Source organism: Mauremys mutica, chromosome 16, assembly GCF_020497125.1.
Source record: "Mauremys mutica isolate MM-2020 ecotype Southern chromosome 16, ASM2049712v1, whole genome shotgun sequence".
Taxonomy (NCBI): Eukaryota; Metazoa; Chordata; order Testudines; family Geoemydidae; genus Mauremys; species Mauremys mutica.
In genome coordinates, this window is record NC_059087.1 from 29,430,331 (window position 1) to 29,451,564 (window position 21,234).

Sequence of the window (21,234 nt, forward strand, 5' to 3'; positions counted from 1 at the left end):
GTACTTTGTGTTTCCGTACGTTACACAATATTTTCCGCAACTCAAAAATTTTATTTATGCCTTATGGAACTTTTTGTGTAAGGTCGAATTTGGGTAAGTTGGGTCTTGTGTAAACAGGGGAGCATCTGTATTGAACTTAAACTTGGTTCTCAATTGCCTCCTTTTGAGCTATTGGCTATATATTCCCTGCTTCACCTATCTATGACAACTTTCTGGATGTCCATGATTTCTGTCCGGAGAGTCAGAGAAATGTGGGCTTTAATGGCATATCCTCCCTTGAGAGGCCTGGTCTACAATATGGGGTTAGTTTGAATTTAGCCGCATTAGGTCGATTTTAAAATGAATGCGTCCACACAACCAACCCTGTTCCGTTGACTTAAAGGGCTCTTAAAATTGATTTCTGTACTCCTCCCCCGACAAGGGGATTAGCATTAAAATTGACCTTGCTGGGTCAAATTTGGGGTAGTGCGGACGCAAATTGACAGTATTGGCCTCTGGGAGCTATCCCAGAGTGCTCCAATGTGACCGCTCTGGACAGCACTTTGAATTCCGATGCACTAGCCAGGTACACAGAAAAAGCTCTAGGAACTTTTGAATTTAATTTCCTATTTGATCAGCATTGCGAACTCAGCAGCACAGGTGACCATGCAGCCCCCCCAGAATCATAGAGCGTAGAATGTTTCTACGCTCCTACTATCATCTCAGTCCCTGAGGTTATCGCAGAATAGAAGGCAGAAAAAACGCACTCGTGAGGATGTTCTCTGAGCTCATGCAGTCCTCCCACACTGATAGGGCACAGCTTAATGCATGGAAGCATTCAGTGGCAGAGGCCAGGAAAGAATTAAGTGAGCGCGAAGAGCGGAGGCAGAAGAGCACAGATCCCTGCTGCATCCACTGTATAACCGCCTACCCTCCTCCCCACGTTCCACAGCCTCCTCACCCAGATGCCCAAGAACGCGGGGGGGAGGCTCCGGGCACTCAGCCACTCCACTCCAGAGGATGGCCCAAGCAACAGAAAGCTGTCATTCAAACCGTTGGATTTTTAGTGTGGCTACAATAAGCAATGTGGCAGCGTCCTTCCCTCCTCCCCCACCTCACCTGGGCTACCTTGTCTGTTATCTCTTTTTTTTTTTTTTAATTAGTAAAGAAAGAATGCATGGTTTCAAAACAATAGTTACTTTATTTCAAAGAGGGGAGGCTGGTTGGCTTACAGGGAATTAAAATCAACAAAGGGGGCGGGTTTGCATCAAGGAGAAACACACACAACTGTCACACCGTAGCCGGGCCAGTCATGAAACTGGTTTTCAAAGCCTCTCTGATGTGCAGCGCGCCTTGCTGTGCGCTTTCAATCGCCCTGGTGTCTGGTTGCTCAAAATTGGACGCCAGGCGATTTGCCTCAACCTCCCACCCCGCCATAAACATCTCCCCCTTACTCTCACAGATATTATGGAGCACACAGCAAGCAGAAATAACAATGGGAATGCTGGTTGCGCTGAGGTCTGACCTAGTCAGCAAACAGCGCCAGCGAGCTTTTAAAGTTCGTGATGGTGAGCTGAGTGGGCTCCATGCTTGCCATGGTATGGCATCTGCATGGGTAACCCAGGAAAAAGGCATGAAATGATTGACAGATGTTGCTTTCACAGAGAGGGGACAACTGATGACATGTACCCAAAACCACCCACAACAATGTTTTTGCACCATCAGGCATTGGGAGCTTGGGAATTCCAATGGGTGGCGGAGACTGCGGGAACTGTGGGATAGCTACCCACTGTGCACCGCTCCATAAATCGATGCTAGCCATGGTAGTGAGGATGCACTCTGCCGACTTAATGCGCTTAGTGGGGACATACACAATTGACTGTATACATTCGATTTCTAAAAATCAACTTCGATAAAAATCTATTTAATTTCGTAGTGTAGACATAGCCACAACAGTATTCTTCATGGAAGAAATTTCATTGCAGTCACATCCTAAATGTCTACCTGAAGTATCTCCTGAATTTCATATTAACCAGGTTATTGATCTTCCATTTCCACCCCCAAGCCACACCCAGACCTGGGAGGAAGCTGCTACCCTCGATGTCAGAAGGACATTAGACTTTTGTGTTGCTACAACCAAATGCTTTAGAAAGTTTCCCAGATTGTTTCCTTTGTAGACAGATCCAAAGGAGCTACAATTTCCACCCAAAGACTCTCAAGGTCGATCTCTAGTTGTATAACCTCTTATTATGAGGCTGACAATGTTCAACCTCCTTCTAGAGCACTAGCCCATTCTGCAAGGTCACAGTCTACTTCAATGACACTATTGAAAGATGTTCCAGTTGTTGAAATTTGCAGAGCTGCAATCTGGACCTCAATACATACTTTCTCTAAACTTGATATCTTGATTCATACTTCCAGATCAGATTCTGTGGCTGGCAATTCAGTTCTCTCCTGTGTTAGATCTAACTCTGAAGCTCCCTCCTCCTCCTGGGGATACTGCTCAGGAGTCCTCCAGATTGGAGCACGCACAGGAACACTACTTGAAGGACAAATTAATCATCTTGTGCAGTAACAGGCGTTCTTTGAAACGTGTCTCTATGGGTGCTCCACTACCAGCCCTCGTTCCCCTCAGCTTTGGAGTTTCATCCCATGCCTGTGCACCTGTACTGGGCACGAGGATATCTGGAGTACAGACGTGGGCTGAAAAGGCATTGCTACTGAAAATCGCTGAACAAAAGTACATGGGGTGCATGCACACTTTAAGTGGGGCACTCAGAGAGCCACACAACTCAAAACTCCAGTTACTGCACCAGGTTAGTAGCCTCTTCTTTTAAAAACTTATTATTTTTCTTGGAATCGGTTTATTTATCAAACCACCATGAAAAATTCAAATAGTGCTCAGCATATGGTATAATTTGCTTTTTGCCCTTTTGGTGAGATATTTACGAGATTGTTAAAACTGAACTTTGTGACAATCCTAACTATAGTTAGCAGAATTCAGTATATATATATTTTTACAATTTTGATGGATGTTTATTTTAAAGCTTTTCCCCCCAATTTTTATCACTTTACATTTTCAGTTGCATAAAATTATGGGCTTTAAGCATTTTTAATTTTTAAATCTTTAGTTATGAGAAATGATGGGCGGTCATAATTATTTAACAGCACCAGACACGGAGATTCAAAAAGGTAAAGCTTTATAACCATTAAAACACAAATTGTCAATTCAACATCACATCAAAATATACAAAGTAAACATCTTTACATCAAATACTAACAAGTTCTCATGCAGGGTTTTTCTTACTTTGCTTAAAATATGATTTATTGGTGGAAATATTTTTTCATCAGTTTGGTACATACAGTGAATTTGACATTTAGAGACCAAAAAATCTAACCCTTCCAAACCTAACTATAGTGCAGGTACCAATAAGGAGTCACCTTTGTCCGGCAAATTAGTTCTTTATACATCTGTGCTGGCCAGAGTTCCTTTATTCTCTGAAAGTTTAGTGATTGTTTTTATGATTTTACTAGAAGCAGTTACAGGAAGATAATGGCCAGAATCACCCTGCCAAAGGTCAGTAAGTTTGACTTTCTTTTATCTTCTTGTCTCTTTCTAGCTTCCTACCACTTTTCAAAAAATTATTAATTAGTGGGCAGTAGTGTTAATATCTTCAGATTCCTGTCATTGGGCTGGTCCATGTACGCTTAATTTCTTCAATTATGTCCTTACCATCTCTTTCTCAGTAGCTTTTTTTAATAAAAGGGATCTTTCACTTCCTAAATTATCCAAACTCTTCATTTTTTGTTGCAGACTGAAAGACAGGAACAATGAGGTAGGGGGTGATGCAAGGGAAAATGTTTTGTAGCAAAAGTTGATCTCTTCCATCAAAGATGACAAATAAAGCCCTGAAAACTTGGTTCCTTGACTAGTCTGGACCAAGCTCTTGTCTGTCCTTTGGCATCTCTCTCCTATTTGAATGGCGATGTTAAAATGTGTTTTTAAGGCGGTAGGTTAATTAAACAATAAGGCCCAAACCTACCGCCATTAAATCCATGATAGCTTTGTCCTGGACTTCAACAGTGGGTAAGAGCCATACAGAGAAGAGACACTGTTTTTAGGATCAAGTTTGCACATTGTAGCCTGCAGAAATTACTGTAGTCAGGGTGGCAGCATAGCAGCAGGTCCCGGGGGAGGCATTTGCACAAGCAGCAGCACACAGCCACGCACATAGGGGGTAGGGTGACCAGATGTCCCGATTTTATAGGGACAGTCCTGATTTTTGGGTCTTTTTCTTATATAGGCTCCTATTACCCCCCACCCCCGTCCCAATTTTTTACACTTGCTGTCTGGTCACCCTAATAGGGGGGTGTGTGGAGGGGCAGCAGCACATCGCCAAGCGTGTGTGTATGCGGGAGGGGGTGGGGGGGGTTGCAAGGGCAGCAGCAAGTAGCGACACGTGTGTGTGTGGGGGGGGGGTTTGCAGGATATCAGTATAAAGCCAGCCTCGTCATCGGAGGGCGTAGGGGCAACAGCCTAGCCAGGCATATGCAAAGGGGGCCGCCAGACCCGCGGGGGATGGGGGGCTGCAAGGACAGCCAGACCCGCGTGGGGGAGGTTGCAGGGGCAGGTGCACGCGCTGGGGCGCAAGGCGGGAGGTATTGGGGCGGGGGGGGGGCAACCAGACCCGCGGGGATGGGTGGGGGGAGGCTGCGGGGACAGCCAGACCCGCGGGGGGGGGGTTGCAGGGACAGCCAGACCCGCGTAGGGGGGTGGGGTGGGGGGAGAGCTGCGGGGGCCGCCAGACCCGCGGGGGAGGGTGGGGGGAGGGCTGCGGGGGCAGGTGCACGCGCTGGGGCGCAAGGCGGGAGGTATCGGGGCGGGGGGGGGGGCACCTGCAGTGGCTGGCGCGCGATCCCAACCAATCAAGGTGCGGGAGCGGGTATCCGCGCTCGCGGGCGGGGCCCAGCCGTCGTCCCACGCAGAGGCTCCGCTGCCGCTGCTGCCCGCCAAAGCCCCGTGCGCGCGCCAGGCTGCCAGCCCGGCCGCCGCGCCGTCTCTAAAGGGCGGGTTCGTCACGTGACGGGGGCGAAGCCGTTGCAGCTGGCGCCATGCCTCACCTGTCACGTGTTTCCGGGCCCGGCCAATCGTTGGCGAGCGGCGAGGCCCCTCCCTAGTGGGAGGCGGGGCCGGCGCGGGTGCAGCCTGCGAGCGCGGTGCGCGCGAGCGAGCTCGGCGCAGACAAAGCGGGACCGGCGGCGGGGCCTGGCCGGCTCGGCGAGGAGCGGGCGGAGGCCGCGGGGCGGGGAACGGGGGACTCCGGCACGTGCTGCCGGGGCGGCCAGCGGGAGCGGGGCCCCTACGCGGCGGCCAGCGGGAGGCGGGCGGGGCCTGCCGGGGCGTTGGCCCCAGTCGGCGGCGAGGCGCGGGCTCGGGGCCCGCAGTGGCGTTGGCGTGAGCGGCCCCTTCCCGCATGGCGGCTCTGCCCGGGGCAGGTGGCGCCTCCTGGGACGGGCCGTGACGGGCGGCGGGGCCCTCGAGGTCCCCGCGAGGCGCGCTGAGCGGGGGGCGGGGAGTGGGTCAGCGCCGCGGGGAAGCCCCGCAGAGCGGCGCTGCCTGGGCGGGGCCGGGGGCACAGAAGAGCCCGCCTGAGGCGGGGCGTTGGGGCTGCCAGGCAGCCGGGGCCAGCCATGGCCTTTACCAATTACAGCAGCCTGAACCGGGCCCAGCTGACCTTCGAGTACCTGCATACCAACTCGTGAGTATCCTGCCCGGCCCTGCCGGCCAGCCGGCCACTAGCCCGGGCCTGGAGCTTTCTTTTCGCCTCGGTCGCCTGGTGGCGGCCCAGCCACAGCCACTCGTGGCCAGTCTTGAACTTTGGATGCTCATTTTACAAAGAACCGACACCAAGTTGCCTTGCTAATCCAGAAAGGGTCCCCAGAGTCTTCCCGTCTCCAAGCTACTCTACAGTGTTTGTTGCACAGAGGCTTCAGCAGCATGAGCATGGTTTGTATCTTCAGTATAATTCAAGTCAGCTGGAGCCATTTATATCAAAACCAGATGAAACTCAACGGTGGATCTTCAGGAATCAAATATTTATGCCGCTGCCAGCTACTCTTCTTGATCAAACAATCCAACAGCAACAGAAAGGCAGAATCCTTTAGAGGTGTCTTCAAGAAAGAAAACAGAACGGTTGACAGCAATTTGCAAGAAGGATGTTCTTTGTGTCTGATTCCTCTGTGTTTGATTTTTCTCCCCAAAATAACTTGTCTGCTGAGGAAACTGATATTAGTCTTTTTCCTGAAGGTTCTGTAGATCACAGGGTAAGGAAGACATGGAATAATTTTTGCACATGTATTGTGCCTTTCACTCAAGGATCACAAAGCACTTATAAATATTAAGTATCACAACACCTCTAAGAGGTAGGTATTATACCCATTGCAAAGATGGGTATACAGAGGCACAGAGAGATGACATGACATGTATGGGGTCATACATCAGCAGCAAAACTGGGAATAGAATCCAAGAGCCTTAACACCTAGGGCCCTGCTTTAAATACGATATGTGCTCTCTCACTGGAGCATTAATTAACAAAGGGACTCTTTTTGTGTATTTGCTTATATATGTATTGTTTTAGAAAAATATAGGCACTTTACCTAAATATTTGATATTGTAGGATAGCTGTTGGAAAATTCAGTACGTGTAGAGAGATGGAAAAAAGTGGACTTCCTGTAGTTTATAGAATGTGCTTTCCTGTAGAGTGATTTGATATGAGAAATCATTCTCTTGTTACCTCTTTCTTGGTAATGGCTGTTTCTCCTTTATAACGTTTTATTTGGCTAACACTTACAACTGAACAAAACATGCATTTTTAAATATGTTTCCTTTCTGCTCCCAATTGGCTATCGGGGATTGTTGTGTTTTAGTACAGTGTATTTGAAGTCCAGAAAAAGAAAATGTTCTGATAGAGCTGAAGAAGATTCAGCTGTTTTGAGTTTGGCTATTTTCATCTATTTACCATTGTGGGCTGCATCCAGTACTACCTGTATAGCCTTGAGGATGTCACATGGGTTGCAGCTTTGTGCTGACTGGACCGCAAGTTGAGAACCGCTGGTCTAGAACATACCCAGTGTTGTTCCTGGAGTGAAAGTGACATTGGTATTTTAGAAAAATCAAATTTGGTATACTGACACCTGTCGGAAACCTGCAGATTGCAAGTAATCAGCTGTGTAATGCTGTCTAGGGGGAAGGGAATTCCATCATAAAGCATGAGATTTTTGTTATCCTTACAGTAATAAGTTTGAGGATAACAATGCAAACTAGTGATGGATTCTCTGCATTCTGTCAGTTGGCCTTTGGAGGAACCATACCTCTTTGTCTTTGACCCCTTTGTAGAAGGGGGAACAAGTAGAAGAATTGGCCATGTCTGCTTGTGTTACTAGGAGAAATATAGTGCAATGGTTTTGATGGTGTCTCCCCTCTGGTACCTTTTTCAAATACTGAGGCAAAATGGGAGTGAGGGAGCCTCAATGGTAGCATTATCTGTCTCCTTTAGACTTCTACGGATAGAGCCCAGAGCGCATAACCTTGACTGAGTTTTTCATTGTTTAGTTCTAAATTGTGACTTTTTTATTAATAGTACTGGAAGAGAGGTGAACTGCTTGGCAAAGTTTTGAGTATTTATAATGGTTGCTCTTGGCAAATGGGAATTATTTTCAACCCATGGATGAAAAAAATAGCAGTTATAGCTCTTGGGCACAGGAGAAGATAGTGACACTATATCATCTGAGGGACAATGGTGCTGCGATTCCATTCATTGCTTTGCCCTATAACTGGTTTAGTTACTTTAAGTGTTGTGCTAGGTCTTCTGGTTGGTGTATGAGGACTAGGACTTGAGACTTTTGAGTTCAGTTCCTGGTGCTGTCATTGACTGACTAAGTGACCATGATGTCAAGTCCCTCCACCTCTATGGCTCAAGTCTTACCAATCATGAAATGATTAAAATATCCAACTCCATGGCAAACTGGATCTAAATTGTGCTGTGAGGCCCCAAGATTTTGCAGTGCTCGAGTATGGCAGATTGGAAAGTCTGCAGCATCTGCATTTCAGCTACAAAATGGAGACTTCTAATAAATATGAGATTGACTAGTACAGTCATTACAGTGATACATGTTAATTATTTTAATATAAAAATAATTTTATGCTGTCATCACAGTTTCAGTTCTTAATATACCATGGATTTTTGCAGTGCATAATTGCATCATGGAAATTGTTAGGAGGGAAGATGGAGGTTTTGGAAAATAGGTGAGGCACAATTAGGGCTTTTGACATCCAACAAGGGATGAGAAACATGTTGATATTGTTGGATAAGTATCTTAGTTGGATGTTTCTCCTAAAATGATCAATAGTAAAATCATTTAAATAGTGACATTTTAAATTTTAATCAGTTTTGGAATTAATTCTTTGAGGTGTATGAAGGATTCATCTTTCAGAATCATGGTCTCAGGCAGTTGCAGACTGAGGAAGACACTTTCATGTTTTCATGGTGGTTTTCACAGTCACAAGAGCTAGAAACTTTTAAAATGACAGCTTAGATTTTGAAGCACAATCTCTGGCTGCGGAACTGAAAAATACATAGTTCCTGATTATAGCTGTTTACTTTTTAAGTTTTGTCTACTGGGAAAGTGAGTCGTGGTTTTAAAAAACAAACAAACCCCTCAACCCGGCATGAACTAGTATGTTTTAATTAGCACGTTGCTAAACACTACTTACCATTTCAGGTACATTCATGTTTTTTAAAAGGGTTAGCTGGTCACCATTAGCCAGGACCCTAAAGATCAACCTTAGGGGTCATGGCTAATGGACTAACATGTTTTTAAACATCATCTGGTGTGTTTGACAGCTTGCAAATTAAAGCATTTAAGTTTAAAAACATAACTCATTTTTCCAGTGTAGACAAACCTAAGAGTTGTATTAAGGCTTGTAAAAGACCTTTGCGATCCTTTTATGAAACCATCAATGTAAGGGTAAAGTATGGTTATTATAGTTGACACTTAATTATGGATCCCTAATACAATAGGTGCTTTAAAACTTTAATAAGATGGTATTTTTTCCTTTTTTAAAAAAAGTTAAAATCTATTAACTATTAAAAGCTATTGAGTAACCTGGTACAAAATTATATTTTAAAATGCTTGAAAACTTGCACATGGACCTGGTTAACTTGTCTCTGTATGCTTGAATGTGTTTGTAATGCATAGTTGGTTGAAACAATTTGTTAAAATTTGTACCACTAAATTTATCTTCGGAAATAAATCTTCTAATGACAGCCTGCCGTCAAGAGTTAATATTTGTGGCCAAGTTAAAACGAAAGCTGGCCCTTTAACTAGAACTGACCTGTTAGACACAGTTAGAATGGCAGAAGTATATTTAAGTGGAGCAAGTTTTATTTTTTTTCTCCAACAGCTGCTCACTAAATTTGAGAAATTAAAAAAAAATGCAGTTTCTTTACCTATTAAAAATATTTTCTTCCTATAAGTGAAGGATACAATAAGCCAATGTATGAAGGTTTAGTTACAGTAATAACAAGAGAAGACAGCTCTGTTTGCCAACAGGATGCCAAACTCCGAAAGTAGAATTTGGTGCATTGCTGGGATCACCTTTGCTACAGAGAAGTTGACTTATCAGTCTGTGGTATTAATTACGTGCCCATCGCTTCTGTGTACCTGTAGGATCAGGAATCAGATTGGTAGTTAGGGAGGATAGGGTACTCTTCCAAGCTCCACTCACAAAATAAGTCCTATTCACTTCAGATGTTGCTTTCAATAGACTGTGCAGATGTTCAGAATATGATCACACATGCTTTCCGGGTTCCTTGAATTTGGCTTCCTTTCAGCGTAGTCTGAATGCATCACACCCATGGCATTGCTGGGTTCCTTAGGGCTTGGCTCCCTCTTGGTGGTGCTCATTTTTCCCAAGCCCACCCATTCGTGCTCTCAAAATGAACTGTTCCTCAGAGTAGATTTTGTAGATCTTCACAATATATTGCCTCTTCTTACATGATTTGATTGAGCAGTGAAATAGCTTAACAATGAAGACACTTAAAGTAGAGACATCTGAGCAAATATACACTGAGGTGAAAGGGATAGTTCACACCTCTCAGAGCTATTGTTTCAGACTCTTTGCAAACTTGGGCAGATATTACTGCATCAGTTAGGTTTGATTCATGTGTTTTGACATGTTCTTTGCAACTGAAACCGTTCATGGGCTTTTTTCTGTACAACAAGAGGGCATCTCGGGAGAGAACCATTACACTGCCATTACATGCAAGGATAGATGGAAGTTAAGTACTTATTTGTTGGGTAGTTTTGACATGGAGGAAGTAGGCATGTTGTTGCTATGAATTAAGAGATTCATTAATAACAATGCAGATCAGCCTCTTGGCTTGGTTTTAAAGTTAATGTTAGACTCTGGGGATCTTTAAGGTCATTTTGAGAAGATGCCAGTTCTGAAAGTAATAGTATACATATATATATATTTTTATACATATGCCAAAGAAACCTACATGTTTATTGCCCTAGCTAGTGATAAATATTTTTGGATTTCATTTCACTCAGTTTTAGCAAGGTTTCATCTCTTTGCCTCAGTTGGTATGAGAGGATTACATTGTTGGTAGGCATTCAGATACCACTGTGATGAGTGCAGTGGGAAAAACATAGTTATTTAGAAAAGGATTAATCATTCTGGCGCTCTTTAGATTATGGTGTGATAGATCTGTTTTTTCAGCCCTTTCCTGTGATCTTTTTGTTTCTAAATCCATATTTACATCTTTTTAATTACACAGCAAAGCATATTCTTAAATATTTGATTCACTGAGTTGTAGTTTTGAAGTGTTTTGGGATGTAGTGTCAAAGGTGCAGAAGTATAATGTATATTAATTCTGACTCATCCATCTGCTTCTGGCTATCCACTATATGGAATATTCTCCAGATATATTTTCAGTGGACTATATTTGTGGGTTTTTGTAATTGTCCTTAAACTGATAGGAGTATTGGAAATCTGTGCATGAGGGAATTTCTGCCCTTCCTGTGGGTTTAGCGTTTCAATGCTACTGGTATTTGTGTGTTCTGTGCGAATTTTAAGGTTTCATTTTAAAAGAAAATAAAAAGTTTCTAGCTCTTCTGGTTATGAAGAGAACCTTCCAAATGTAAACTGATACAGAGCTCTCATCCTTAGCCTGCAGGCAAACTGAAACAGAGTCTGAAAGATGTGAAGGGCTCCATTCGTATAAATGTGGTGATTCCTGAAAGCTAATATCAGCTTCTTCATTGCTGATCGCTTTAACAGAAACATCCCATCCTTCTGCACCTATGGGTGCAGCCTGAATACTACTACTTTTATTCTAATCAGAGTTCAGCTGATGGGTTAGTTCTAAAGATTTTTGTAGTGGATATGAAAGTTTAATCATAGTTATGTCTGAGAGGCTCATTTGGACAAAGTACCTTTATAATTATGTGTTAAGTGTTAGGGCTGTCGATTAATCGCAGTTAACTCACACGACTAACTCAAAAAAAGTCACGATTAAAAAAATTAATTGTGATTAATCGCAGTTTTAATCACACTGTTGAACAATAGACTACTAACTGAAATTTATTAAATTATTTTTGGATTTTTTCTACATTTTCAAATATGTTGATTTCAATTACAACACAGAATACAAAGTGGACACTGCTCACTTTATATTTTATTATAAATATTTGCACTGTTAAAATGCGAAAATAAATACAATTTTTTTAATTCACATCATACAAGTACTGTAGTGCAATATCTTTATCATGAAAGTGCAACTTACAAATGTAGATTTTTTTTTTTGGTTACATAGCTGCACTCAAAAACAAAACAATGCAAAACTTTACAGCCTGCAAGTCCACTCAGTCCTACTTCTCATTCAGCCAGTCGCTAAGACAAACAAGTATCAGAGGGGTAGCCGTGTTAGTCTGGATCTGTAAAAGCAGCAAAGAGTCCTGTGGCACCTTATAGTCTATAAGGTGTCACAGGACTCTCTGCTGCTAAGGCAAACAAGTTTGTTTACATGTACAGGAGATAATGCTGCCCACTTCTTATTTACAATGTCACCAGAAAGTGAGAACAGGCATTCACATTGGACTTTTGTAGCTGGCATTGCAAGGTATCTACATGCCAGATATGGAAAACATTCATATGCCCCTTTGTGCTTCGGCCACCATTCCAGAGGACATGCTTCCATGCTGATGACACTAATTTAAAAAAAAGAAAATGTTAATTAAATTTGTGACTGAATTCCTTGGGGGAGAATTGTATATCTCAGGCTCTATTTTACCTGCATTCTGCCATATATTTCATGTATTAGTAGTCTCGGATGATGACTCAGCACATGTTCATTTTAAGAACGCTTTCACTGCAGATTTGACAAAACGCAAAGAAGGTACCAATGTGAGATTTCTAAAGATAGCTACAGCGCTTGACCCAAGGTTTAAGAATCTGAAGTATCTTCCAAAATCTGAGAGGAGTGAAGTGTGGAGCATGCTTTCAGAAGTCTTAAAAGAGCAACACTCAAATGGAGAACTACAGAACCCAAACCACCAAAAAAGAAAATCAACCTTCTGCTGGTGGCATCTGACTTAGATGATGAAAATGAACATGCGTCGCTCTGCACTGCTTTGGATTATCAAGCAGAACCAGACATCAGCATGGACACGTCCTCTGGAATGGTGGTTGAAGCATGAAAGGACATGTGAATGCTTAGCACATTTCGCATGTAAATATCTTGCGAGGCTGGCTACAAAGTGCTATGCAAACATCTGTTCTCACTTTCAGGTGACATTGTGAACAAGAAGCAGGCAGCATTATCTCTTGCAAATGTAAACAAACTTGTTTGAGCATTTGTCTGAACAAGAAATAGGACTGAGTGGACTTGTAGGCTCTAAAGTTTTATGTTTTATTTTTGAGTGCAGTTATTTTTGTACATAATTCTACATTTGCAAATTTAACCTTCATGATAGTGATTGCACTACAGTACTTGTATGAGGGGAATTGAAAAATACTGTTTTTTATAGTGCAAATATTTGTAATTAAAAATAAATGAGGTGAGCACTATATACTTCGTATTCTGTTATAATTCAAATCAAGATATTTGAAAATGTAGAAAGCATCGAAAATATTTAAATGGTATTCTATTATTGTTTAACAGTGTGATTAATCATATGATTAATTTTTTTAATCACTTGACAGCCCTAGTAAAAGTTCTTGTAAAGTTCAAAGTCAGAGTCAATAAACATGCTCTACATGTGGCCCAATCTATACTGGTCATTTAATTTAATCCGGGGAGGAACGCTATTTGTCCAGTTTCTGCGTTTCCCATAGTTTAGCTGAAGTTATCACAGGGTCATAGGTAGTCTGCATTTGAAAACTGATTAGCTTTTGAAGATGCATCACCATGTTGGATGTACAGCGGAGATTTTACATCTATTGGTCTTTGACGAAAAAATAATGAAGGCTTTAAAGAAAAGGGAACAAGAGCCAGGTAAAAGGTTTTGTGGGAAAAGACTGCAGCAGAGCAATGGCGTGGAATGTTTCAATTTTGGATTGGGAACCTCTTACGAATGATGACAGTTAAGAACTTTGAACTCAAATATTCTTGTCTTCAGGATTATAGTGAATTGGAATTCAGTCAGAGAAATTTTGAGATTGAATTCCTCAGATCATATGATGAAACATACCATGCTGGTTCATGATCATCTTTTTCTGGATTAGCAACAGCTGCAGCCATTGATTTCTCTGGAAAATATCACCTGATTTCCACAACAGTCGTAAGCATATGAATGCATACCAAGTTCATATTTATCAGAAATTTAAATCTTGGCATTTGAAGAGATGCTTTTAAGGAAAAGAAACCTCCAATCCTGTGCAGCTTAATCATTGCCAAGGCATGTTTTATTAGTTAAAATTATTTAATTTAGTTGTCATTTAAAAAGAACCAGTCATTATAGTAAGTAATGAAGGATGCACATGTATTGATTATTTCTTGATAGAAGAGTGCCAGTCAGTGATTCACTGTTTTGACACCTTATAATAGGGGGAACTAATATAATTTTCCCCTTAGCTAATACTCTTAATGCCACTACACAAAGATCATAGTTTAGACTTTCTTGAGTCAAACTGCTAATATTATTTAATCATTAGCTGTTTTATTGGTCTCCTGTTTTTGACAGCACTAGATGACCTCTTGAGGTCTCTTCCAACCCTAATTGTCTGTGATTCTATGAATAGTGCATCACTAATCTCTAGTTTTGTTACATTGATTGGCGGGGAAGTATGTTACAAATTAGTTTAAAAAATCAGCTTGACATACATAATAAATTGAGAGAGAGACAGTTTCTTTCAATATTGCAGTAACCTTCCTGACTCTCAGTGTTTGACATTTCAGAACCACTCATGAGTTCTTGTTTGGTGCCCTTGCTGAGCTTGTAGATAATGCCAGGTATGTATTTGAGATTGTATTTGTATTAGGAGCTAATATAGTTTCTGTGGTTTAATTAGCCCACATATTTAGGGTAAGCAGCTGAGTGACCTTCACTACCAATAGATCTTAAGAAGAAAGATGTAATGCAGAAGCTTTATATTATAGCTGAATGGTGATGGTGCACCTGTATCCTACATAAGATACAGGCCCTCCCCAAGAGGAGGACGGGTCCAATCTTGAAAAATTGATAGTGTAAACAGCTAGAAAACACAGTGTGTTGGGAGACCAAGGAGGGTCAATTTTATATTATTTTCCCTAGCCTTTTGATGTGGTTTTGCATTGTTGTGCTTTGCAAAAATGAATTTTATGGCCATTTGAAGAATAGTTAGGTAATCTGGTACATTGGGATAGAGAGGGAGATTCCAGACATGAAGGGGAGCACAGACTCCTGAAGAACTTTTGCTTGAGGAGAAGGTAAGTAATGTATTGAAAGTATTGATGTCTTTCAGAAGCTGAAAGAAGCTTGAAGTTGGAGGCTTATTCCTTCGTGATGTACTAAGATATTTTTCCTTCATGTACTTGTTTCCCTCCTGAAATGAGTGTCTGTGATGGAATAGATATTTGCATTGTAATCAGGTTTAATTAGTATGCAGCATCAGTGTCTTGTGGTGGAGTTTGGATCCAAACAAGGGAAGGCCAAAAATGCAATGGTACACAAAAGCCTCTTGGATTTTTTTGAGGGGTGCTGTCACTTAGCACCTTAGAGAGACATGGTGGGTGAGGTAATACCTTTTATTGGACCAACTTCTGTTGGTGAGAGACAAGCTTTCGAGCTTACACACAGCTCTTGAAAAAAAGTTTTGTGTAAGCTCGTCTCTCACCAGCAGAAGTTGGTCCAATAAAAGATGCTACCTAATTTGCTTTGTCTCTCTTAATATCTTGGGACCGACGTGGCCACAACAACACTGTATACTTATCCCTGGTCTACACTGGGGGACGGGGTGTCGAACTAAGGTACGCAAGTTCAGCTACGCAAATAGCGTAGCTGAACTCGAACTACCTTAGTTCGAACTACTCACCCGTCCAGATGCCGCGGGATCGAAGTCCGCAGCTCCCCTGTCGACTCCGCCACCGCCGTTCGTGGTGGTGGAGTTCCGGAGTCGACGGGAGCGCGTTCGGAGTTTGAACTATCGCATCTAGATTAGACGCGATAGTTCGAACTCCGAGAAGTCGAACTCTACGCGTCGACCCGGCAGGTAAGTTTAGACCTACCCTTAGAGACTTATACAGTTTTTGATCCATAATGATAGCTCCTGTTGAAATTCCCACTCATACATGCAGAATCCTCTCAGGCTTCTAGCGTCTTTCACCTTCATTCGTGCTTTGGACGCTGATCGTGTTTTTGTTACTTTGTAGAGATGCTGATGCCACGAGAATAGATATTTACACAGGTAAGTCAGACTTGTCTTTTCCTTCAATGTCAGCAATGTCAGGAGGATTGCAAAATACACCCAGCAAATTACGGATTTACAAGTTGATAAAATGGTACTGGACACAGAAACTCCCCAAGGTCAAGTGTCCCATTAGTAATGCCTTCAAATCTATTACATTTCTAACATCAAAAAATCATTCAGAAGGAGAGGTGTAGGAGGGTGGTGAGGGGAGTCCTGCATTGTCTTTAAATGGGTCTTGAATTGAATCTACTAGAATCCTGTACCAGACTAAAGGAATCTTATAGTGTTTAAGGCCAGAAGGGACCAATAGATCATCCAGTCTGACCTCGTGTAGCACAGGGCACCAGCACCCGCACACTAACCCAACAACTGAATGAGACTAAAGTATTACAACCCACAGGAGACCAGACTGTTATGTGATATAGGCAGAGAATAGGAGGGACCAAGATGTGCTAGTGCGTCTGCAGTGGCAGGGAAATGATTCCTTGAGATAAAGCCAGATAATTCTGGCAAGTGACCCGCACCCACATGCTGCAGAGGAAAGGGAATAACCTCCAAGGTCACTGCTAGTTCTGACATAGGGTAAAATTCCCTCCTGACCCTGCATATGGTGATCAGTTAGACTCTGAGCATATGAGCAAGAACCAACCAGTCAAGCAGCTGAGAGAGAGAATGCAGGGTGTCACCTCTGAGCTCAGGGCCTCCCTCAAGGTCTCATTTCCAGCTGTGACCATCTCTTAATGTTGTTTACCCCCATCATTTCTGTTTGGAGACTGTTCCAGAACCTCATGGTTAGATACCTACTTCTAATTTCCAGCCTGGATTTGTTCATGGCCAGTTTATATCCATTTGTTCTTCTGCCTACATTGTCATGTAGCTTAAGTAGCTATTCACCCTTCCTGGTATTTATCCCCTTAATGTATTTACAGAGCGCAGAAAACCCCCTGCAGCCTTCTATTTGCTTTACTAAACAAGCCAAGCTCTGGGCCCTTCATTCCCCTGATCATCCTAGTAGATCTTCTTTGCACCTGTTTCAGCTTATCTTTTTGGAACATAGGTGACCACAATTGTACACAGCTTGATTATTTTCTTCTCAGTAATTTAAAACGTAAGCTTCCTCTGTTTGCTTTGATTTAGCAAGTGAGCTTAGACTACCTTCCTTTCCTGATGAAAGCTTTTGATACGGTGTCCCACAGTATTCTTGCCAGCAAGTTAAAGAAGTATGGATTGGATGAGTGGACTATAAGGTGGATAGAAAGCTGGCTAGGTTGTCAGGCTCAGTGGGTAGTGATCAATGGTTCCATGTCTAGTTGGCAGCCATTATCAAGCGGAGTGCCCCAGGGGCGGTCCTGGGGCCAGTTTTGTTCAACATCTTTAATGATCTGGAGGATGGCGTGGACTGCACCCTCAGCAAGTTTGCAGATGACACTAAGCTGGGGGGAGAGGAAGATACGCTGGAGGGTAGGGATAGAGTCCAGAGTGACTTAGACAAATTGGAAGATTGGGCCAAAAGAAATCTGATGAGGTTCAACAAGCACAAGTGCAGAGTCCTGCACTTAGGGAGGAAGAATCCCATGCACCGCTACAGGCTGGGGACCGACTGGCTAAGCAGCAGTTCTGCAGAAAAGGACCTAGGGGTTACAGTGGACGAGAAGCTGGATATGAGTCAGCAGTGTGCCCTTGTTGCCAAGAAGGCCAATGGCATATTGGGCTTTATTATTAGGAACATTGCCAGCAGATCAAGGGAAATGATTATTCCTCTCTATTCGGCACTGGTGACGTCACACCTGGAGTGTTGTGTCCAGTTTTGGTCCCCCCACTACAGAAGGGATTGGACGAATTGGAGAGAGTCCAGTGGAGGGCAACAAAAATGATTAAGGGGCTAGAGCACATGACTTACAAGGAGAGGCTGAGGGAACTGGGGTTATTTAGTTTGCAGTAGAGAAGAGTGGGGGGGATTTGATAGTAGCGTTCAACTACCTGAAGGGGGTTCCAAAGAGGATGGAGCTTGGCTGTTCTCAGTGATACCAGATGACAGAACAAGGAGTAATGGTCTCAAGGTGCAGTGGGGGAGGTCTAGATTGGACATTAGGAAACACAATTTCACTAGGAGGGTGGTGAAGCACTGGAATGGGTTCCCTTGGGAGGTGGTAAAATCTCCATCCTTAGAGGTTTTTAAGGCCCAGCTTGACAAAGCCCTGGCTGGGATGATTTAGTTGGGGATTGGTCCTGTTTTGAGCAGGGGATTGGACTAGATGACCTCCTGAGGTCACTTCCAACCCTAATATTCTATGATTCTATGAAAGAGAATAATAATTTTTCGGTAATAACACCTACAATTTCATCGGCTCCTGTTTTTCCTACTAAGAGTTTTTATTGATGGTGACTAATCATTTTGTAGTCTTACCACACACAAATCAGCTAGAAGTTTGAGTCCAGCCTGCTGTGTTACTCCAGTCATGAAAACTGTTTGGACACTTTCAAACAATTTTTAATTGCCCTTCCTATTTGAGTGTAATGGTTTTGTTAATTCTTCTCTTGTTGTAGAACGGCGAGAGGACCTGCGAGGTCAATTCATGTTATGTTTTTTGGATGATGGAGCAGGAATGGATTCAAGTAAGTTACAGGAAGTTGTATTTGCAGTGTCACGCTGAGAAAAATAACTTTAATCCTTGCAAGTATTCTGTCAGTGTCACATCCCTATGGTTTTGATGGGCTCAATGGGTGATGCATGTGGTATAAAAACTTAAGTCAAACAATTAGAGCAGCAGTAGCACAACACAGAAATTGAATCCGATTGTCACAAGGAGTCCATGCAAATCCATGTTACATCTGCAAGGGAGACGAAGAGCCACTTTTTCCTCTGCCATGGAATCGGCGAAACTGTGACGAGAATAATTAAACTAGACTTCCTTCATTCTGCCTTGGACCCAATACGTCCTGCTGAAAGGAGTTCTCTGTCTGCTTTGCAAAAAAGTCTAGCTAAACTCAGAAGTTTTTCCAGGACCAAGCAAATGGATTCTGAAGACCTTCTTTCGCAAGTTTGACTCAGGCACATCACTACAGGACCTCTAAGTACTGTGGGAAGTCCATGCTACCACATAAATGAATCCTTTACTCTCATGATGAGTGACACCCACCTAGATCATCTGCTGATCCAACGCATATCAATACCACTCTTGGATAAGGTATTGGCTGCCATAAAACTTGCAATAGTTTAACATGGGCTGCAGAAGATCTTACCAATTAAAGCCCTGTCTTACTTCCCTTCTTTGGGTAAGGTTATTAAGAAAGTGGGGCAAAAAAGATTCCAGGAGCACCTGATATATCAGTAACCTAGAAGTTTCTCAGTCATTTATTTGATTGAGGTTTGTACTAACTACATAAGGGCATCCATCCCAGGCTCTAGGTGCTCTTGGCAAACTATACAATTAACAGCAGACTCAACAATTGATTTAGTGAGAGCACAGTTACAGCAGCAACCTATCAGCAAAACTATCTCTGAAGTGCCAACCTCAGCCTTTCCATCAACTTCCTATGGGCCAGGGAGACAATTTGGGCCTTAGTGTGTCCTTAAGGTTAACACATGTTCGTCTTTTGGTCTTGGACAGAAGGCAGACATCCATGTTAATAATTTAAGATTTACCAGCAGCTTTTGACACTGCCTCTCTGTACTACTGCCTTGTCAGTGTGACCTGGCAGGATGGATGGAGTCACACTAAGTTGGCTAAGTGTCATTTCTTGTGGACATATCCGAGAGGATTATGGTGGTTGGTTGCTAGTCTTCCCTGAGCGCTCTCATCTGTGGAATCTTGCAGTATTGAGACCTGTATCTATCTTTCAGCATGTATATTGAACTACTAGAAGATATTAGAGGATGATATGGCCTTCAGTAGTAGCAGTTCATGACAACATTGTGCATCAGAAATGAATTATGTCCTTTGCCAACTGACTTGGTGCTTGAGTGAAAGTGTTGGTTCAACCTCAGTCTGGGAAGGATAAATGCAATGCTTCTAGGAAGGGGGGAAATGCTTTGAAGAATTGGATGGAGCCATGTCTTTGCCCTTTGAGAGCACTGCCATTTAAATTGATATGCAGCTCTTACTGACTCCACGCTGCCAGAAAATGCCTCTTCCTATCTTCAGCAGGCCGGAAGAGTGTGATTCTTTGTGATGCAGACCTAATCACAGTGATCTGTGTCTTCATTGCTTCCAGGCTGGATGATCACAATGGGTTCTGCCAGTAATGAAGGCTACATAGGAGCCATGTGGAAGCTCTACCTCGTTCATTATGCAGAAGCAAACTTGAACAGAACTGCTGAAAAGAACATGTTGCTGTGCATGCTGCACTGTCTCCCCATCCAATTCTGGATCTGCCTGAAGGTCTCAACTTTTACATGTGACGGTTTAGGATCTAGCAATCTCAGAGATGATCTCTCTCTGACACCTGCTCAGGGCAGATGTTGCAGCCAGCTGACTTCAGGATGAAACTTGCAAGGGCCAGTAGAAGGTCGTCTACCAGACTTTCCTACCACCAGAAATCAGGCTGAGTCCTGTGTTCAGTGTAAAACACTTCTCTGTACAAGCCTTCCCTCTAAAAAGGTGGTCTTAGAATGGCTTGGCAATGTTTGCCCTGTAGACAGACCAGAACAGTCTCACTTAAACATGGAACTCAAACAAAGGAAGGATGGAACATATGACGTGCGGGAACAAATGTTTGGTTTCCCTTGCTGTTCATGTAGTTCTTTAGTACAAAAGAGATGAGCATGTTAGAAATACCTTCGTAACTCTCCATACTTACGGCATTGGAGCCCAGATACACTCATAGTGTCCTAGTAGCTTCATGTACACATTGAACATTAGGGGGAACAGAACAGAACCCTAGGGTACTCTTGTTCTCAGCTTGAGCTCTGGCTTCAAGTGGCGTTGTGGGAAAGCATTGGTCTTGGAAAACAGTTCTTGAATCCAGTAAGCTTGCAGCATTGTAACACCTGGCAGATGATTACAAAACACACCACAACAGCTGATCCACACATTAACTGACCAGCTCTTCTACACAAAGAAGCTCATTTCCTCATAGTTTGGGTGGGAAAGTTGCCTATTCTTGAGTAGTCTGTGTCAGGGGTTCTCAAACTGGGGGTTTTGAGGTTATAACGTGGAGGGTTGCAAGCTGTCAGCTGCCACCCCCAAACCCTGCTTTGACTCCAGCATTTATAGTAGTGTTAAGTTAAAAACACTTTTATAAGGGGGAGGTGGGGTTGCACTCAGAGGCTTGCTGTGTGACGGGTCATCAATACGAAAGTT

The 21,234-nt window shown here is 43.1% G+C and overlaps 1 protein-coding gene and 1 long non-coding RNA gene across 4 annotated transcripts in view; one reads left to right on the top strand and one right to left on the bottom strand.

Annotated features, from left to right (window-relative positions):
• LOC123351216 overlaps positions 1–21,234 on the bottom strand; it is a 56,821-nt gene that overhangs the window by 26,127 nt on the left and 9,460 nt on the right. The window lies entirely within an intron of this gene.
• The window catches only part of MORC2 (MORC family CW-type zinc finger 2), a 104,082-nt gene continuing 88,418 nt past the window's right edge, over positions 5,571–21,234 (top strand). For 2 of the 3 annotated variants that reach the window (XM_044990459.1, XM_044990460.1), the window contains exons 1-4: positions 5,582–5,738; positions 14,442–14,495; positions 15,894–15,928; positions 18,479–18,547. In XM_044990459.1, the coding sequence (XP_044846394.1) occupies positions 5,671–5,738; positions 14,442–14,495; positions 15,894–15,928; positions 18,479–18,547 (226 nt within the window). In that variant the 5' untranslated portion in view covers positions 5,582–5,670. Of the gene's footprint in view, positions 5,739–14,441; positions 14,496–15,893; positions 15,929–18,478; positions 18,548–21,234 lie in introns of all 3 variants that reach the window. The other variant, XM_044990461.1, reaches the window with a different exon arrangement.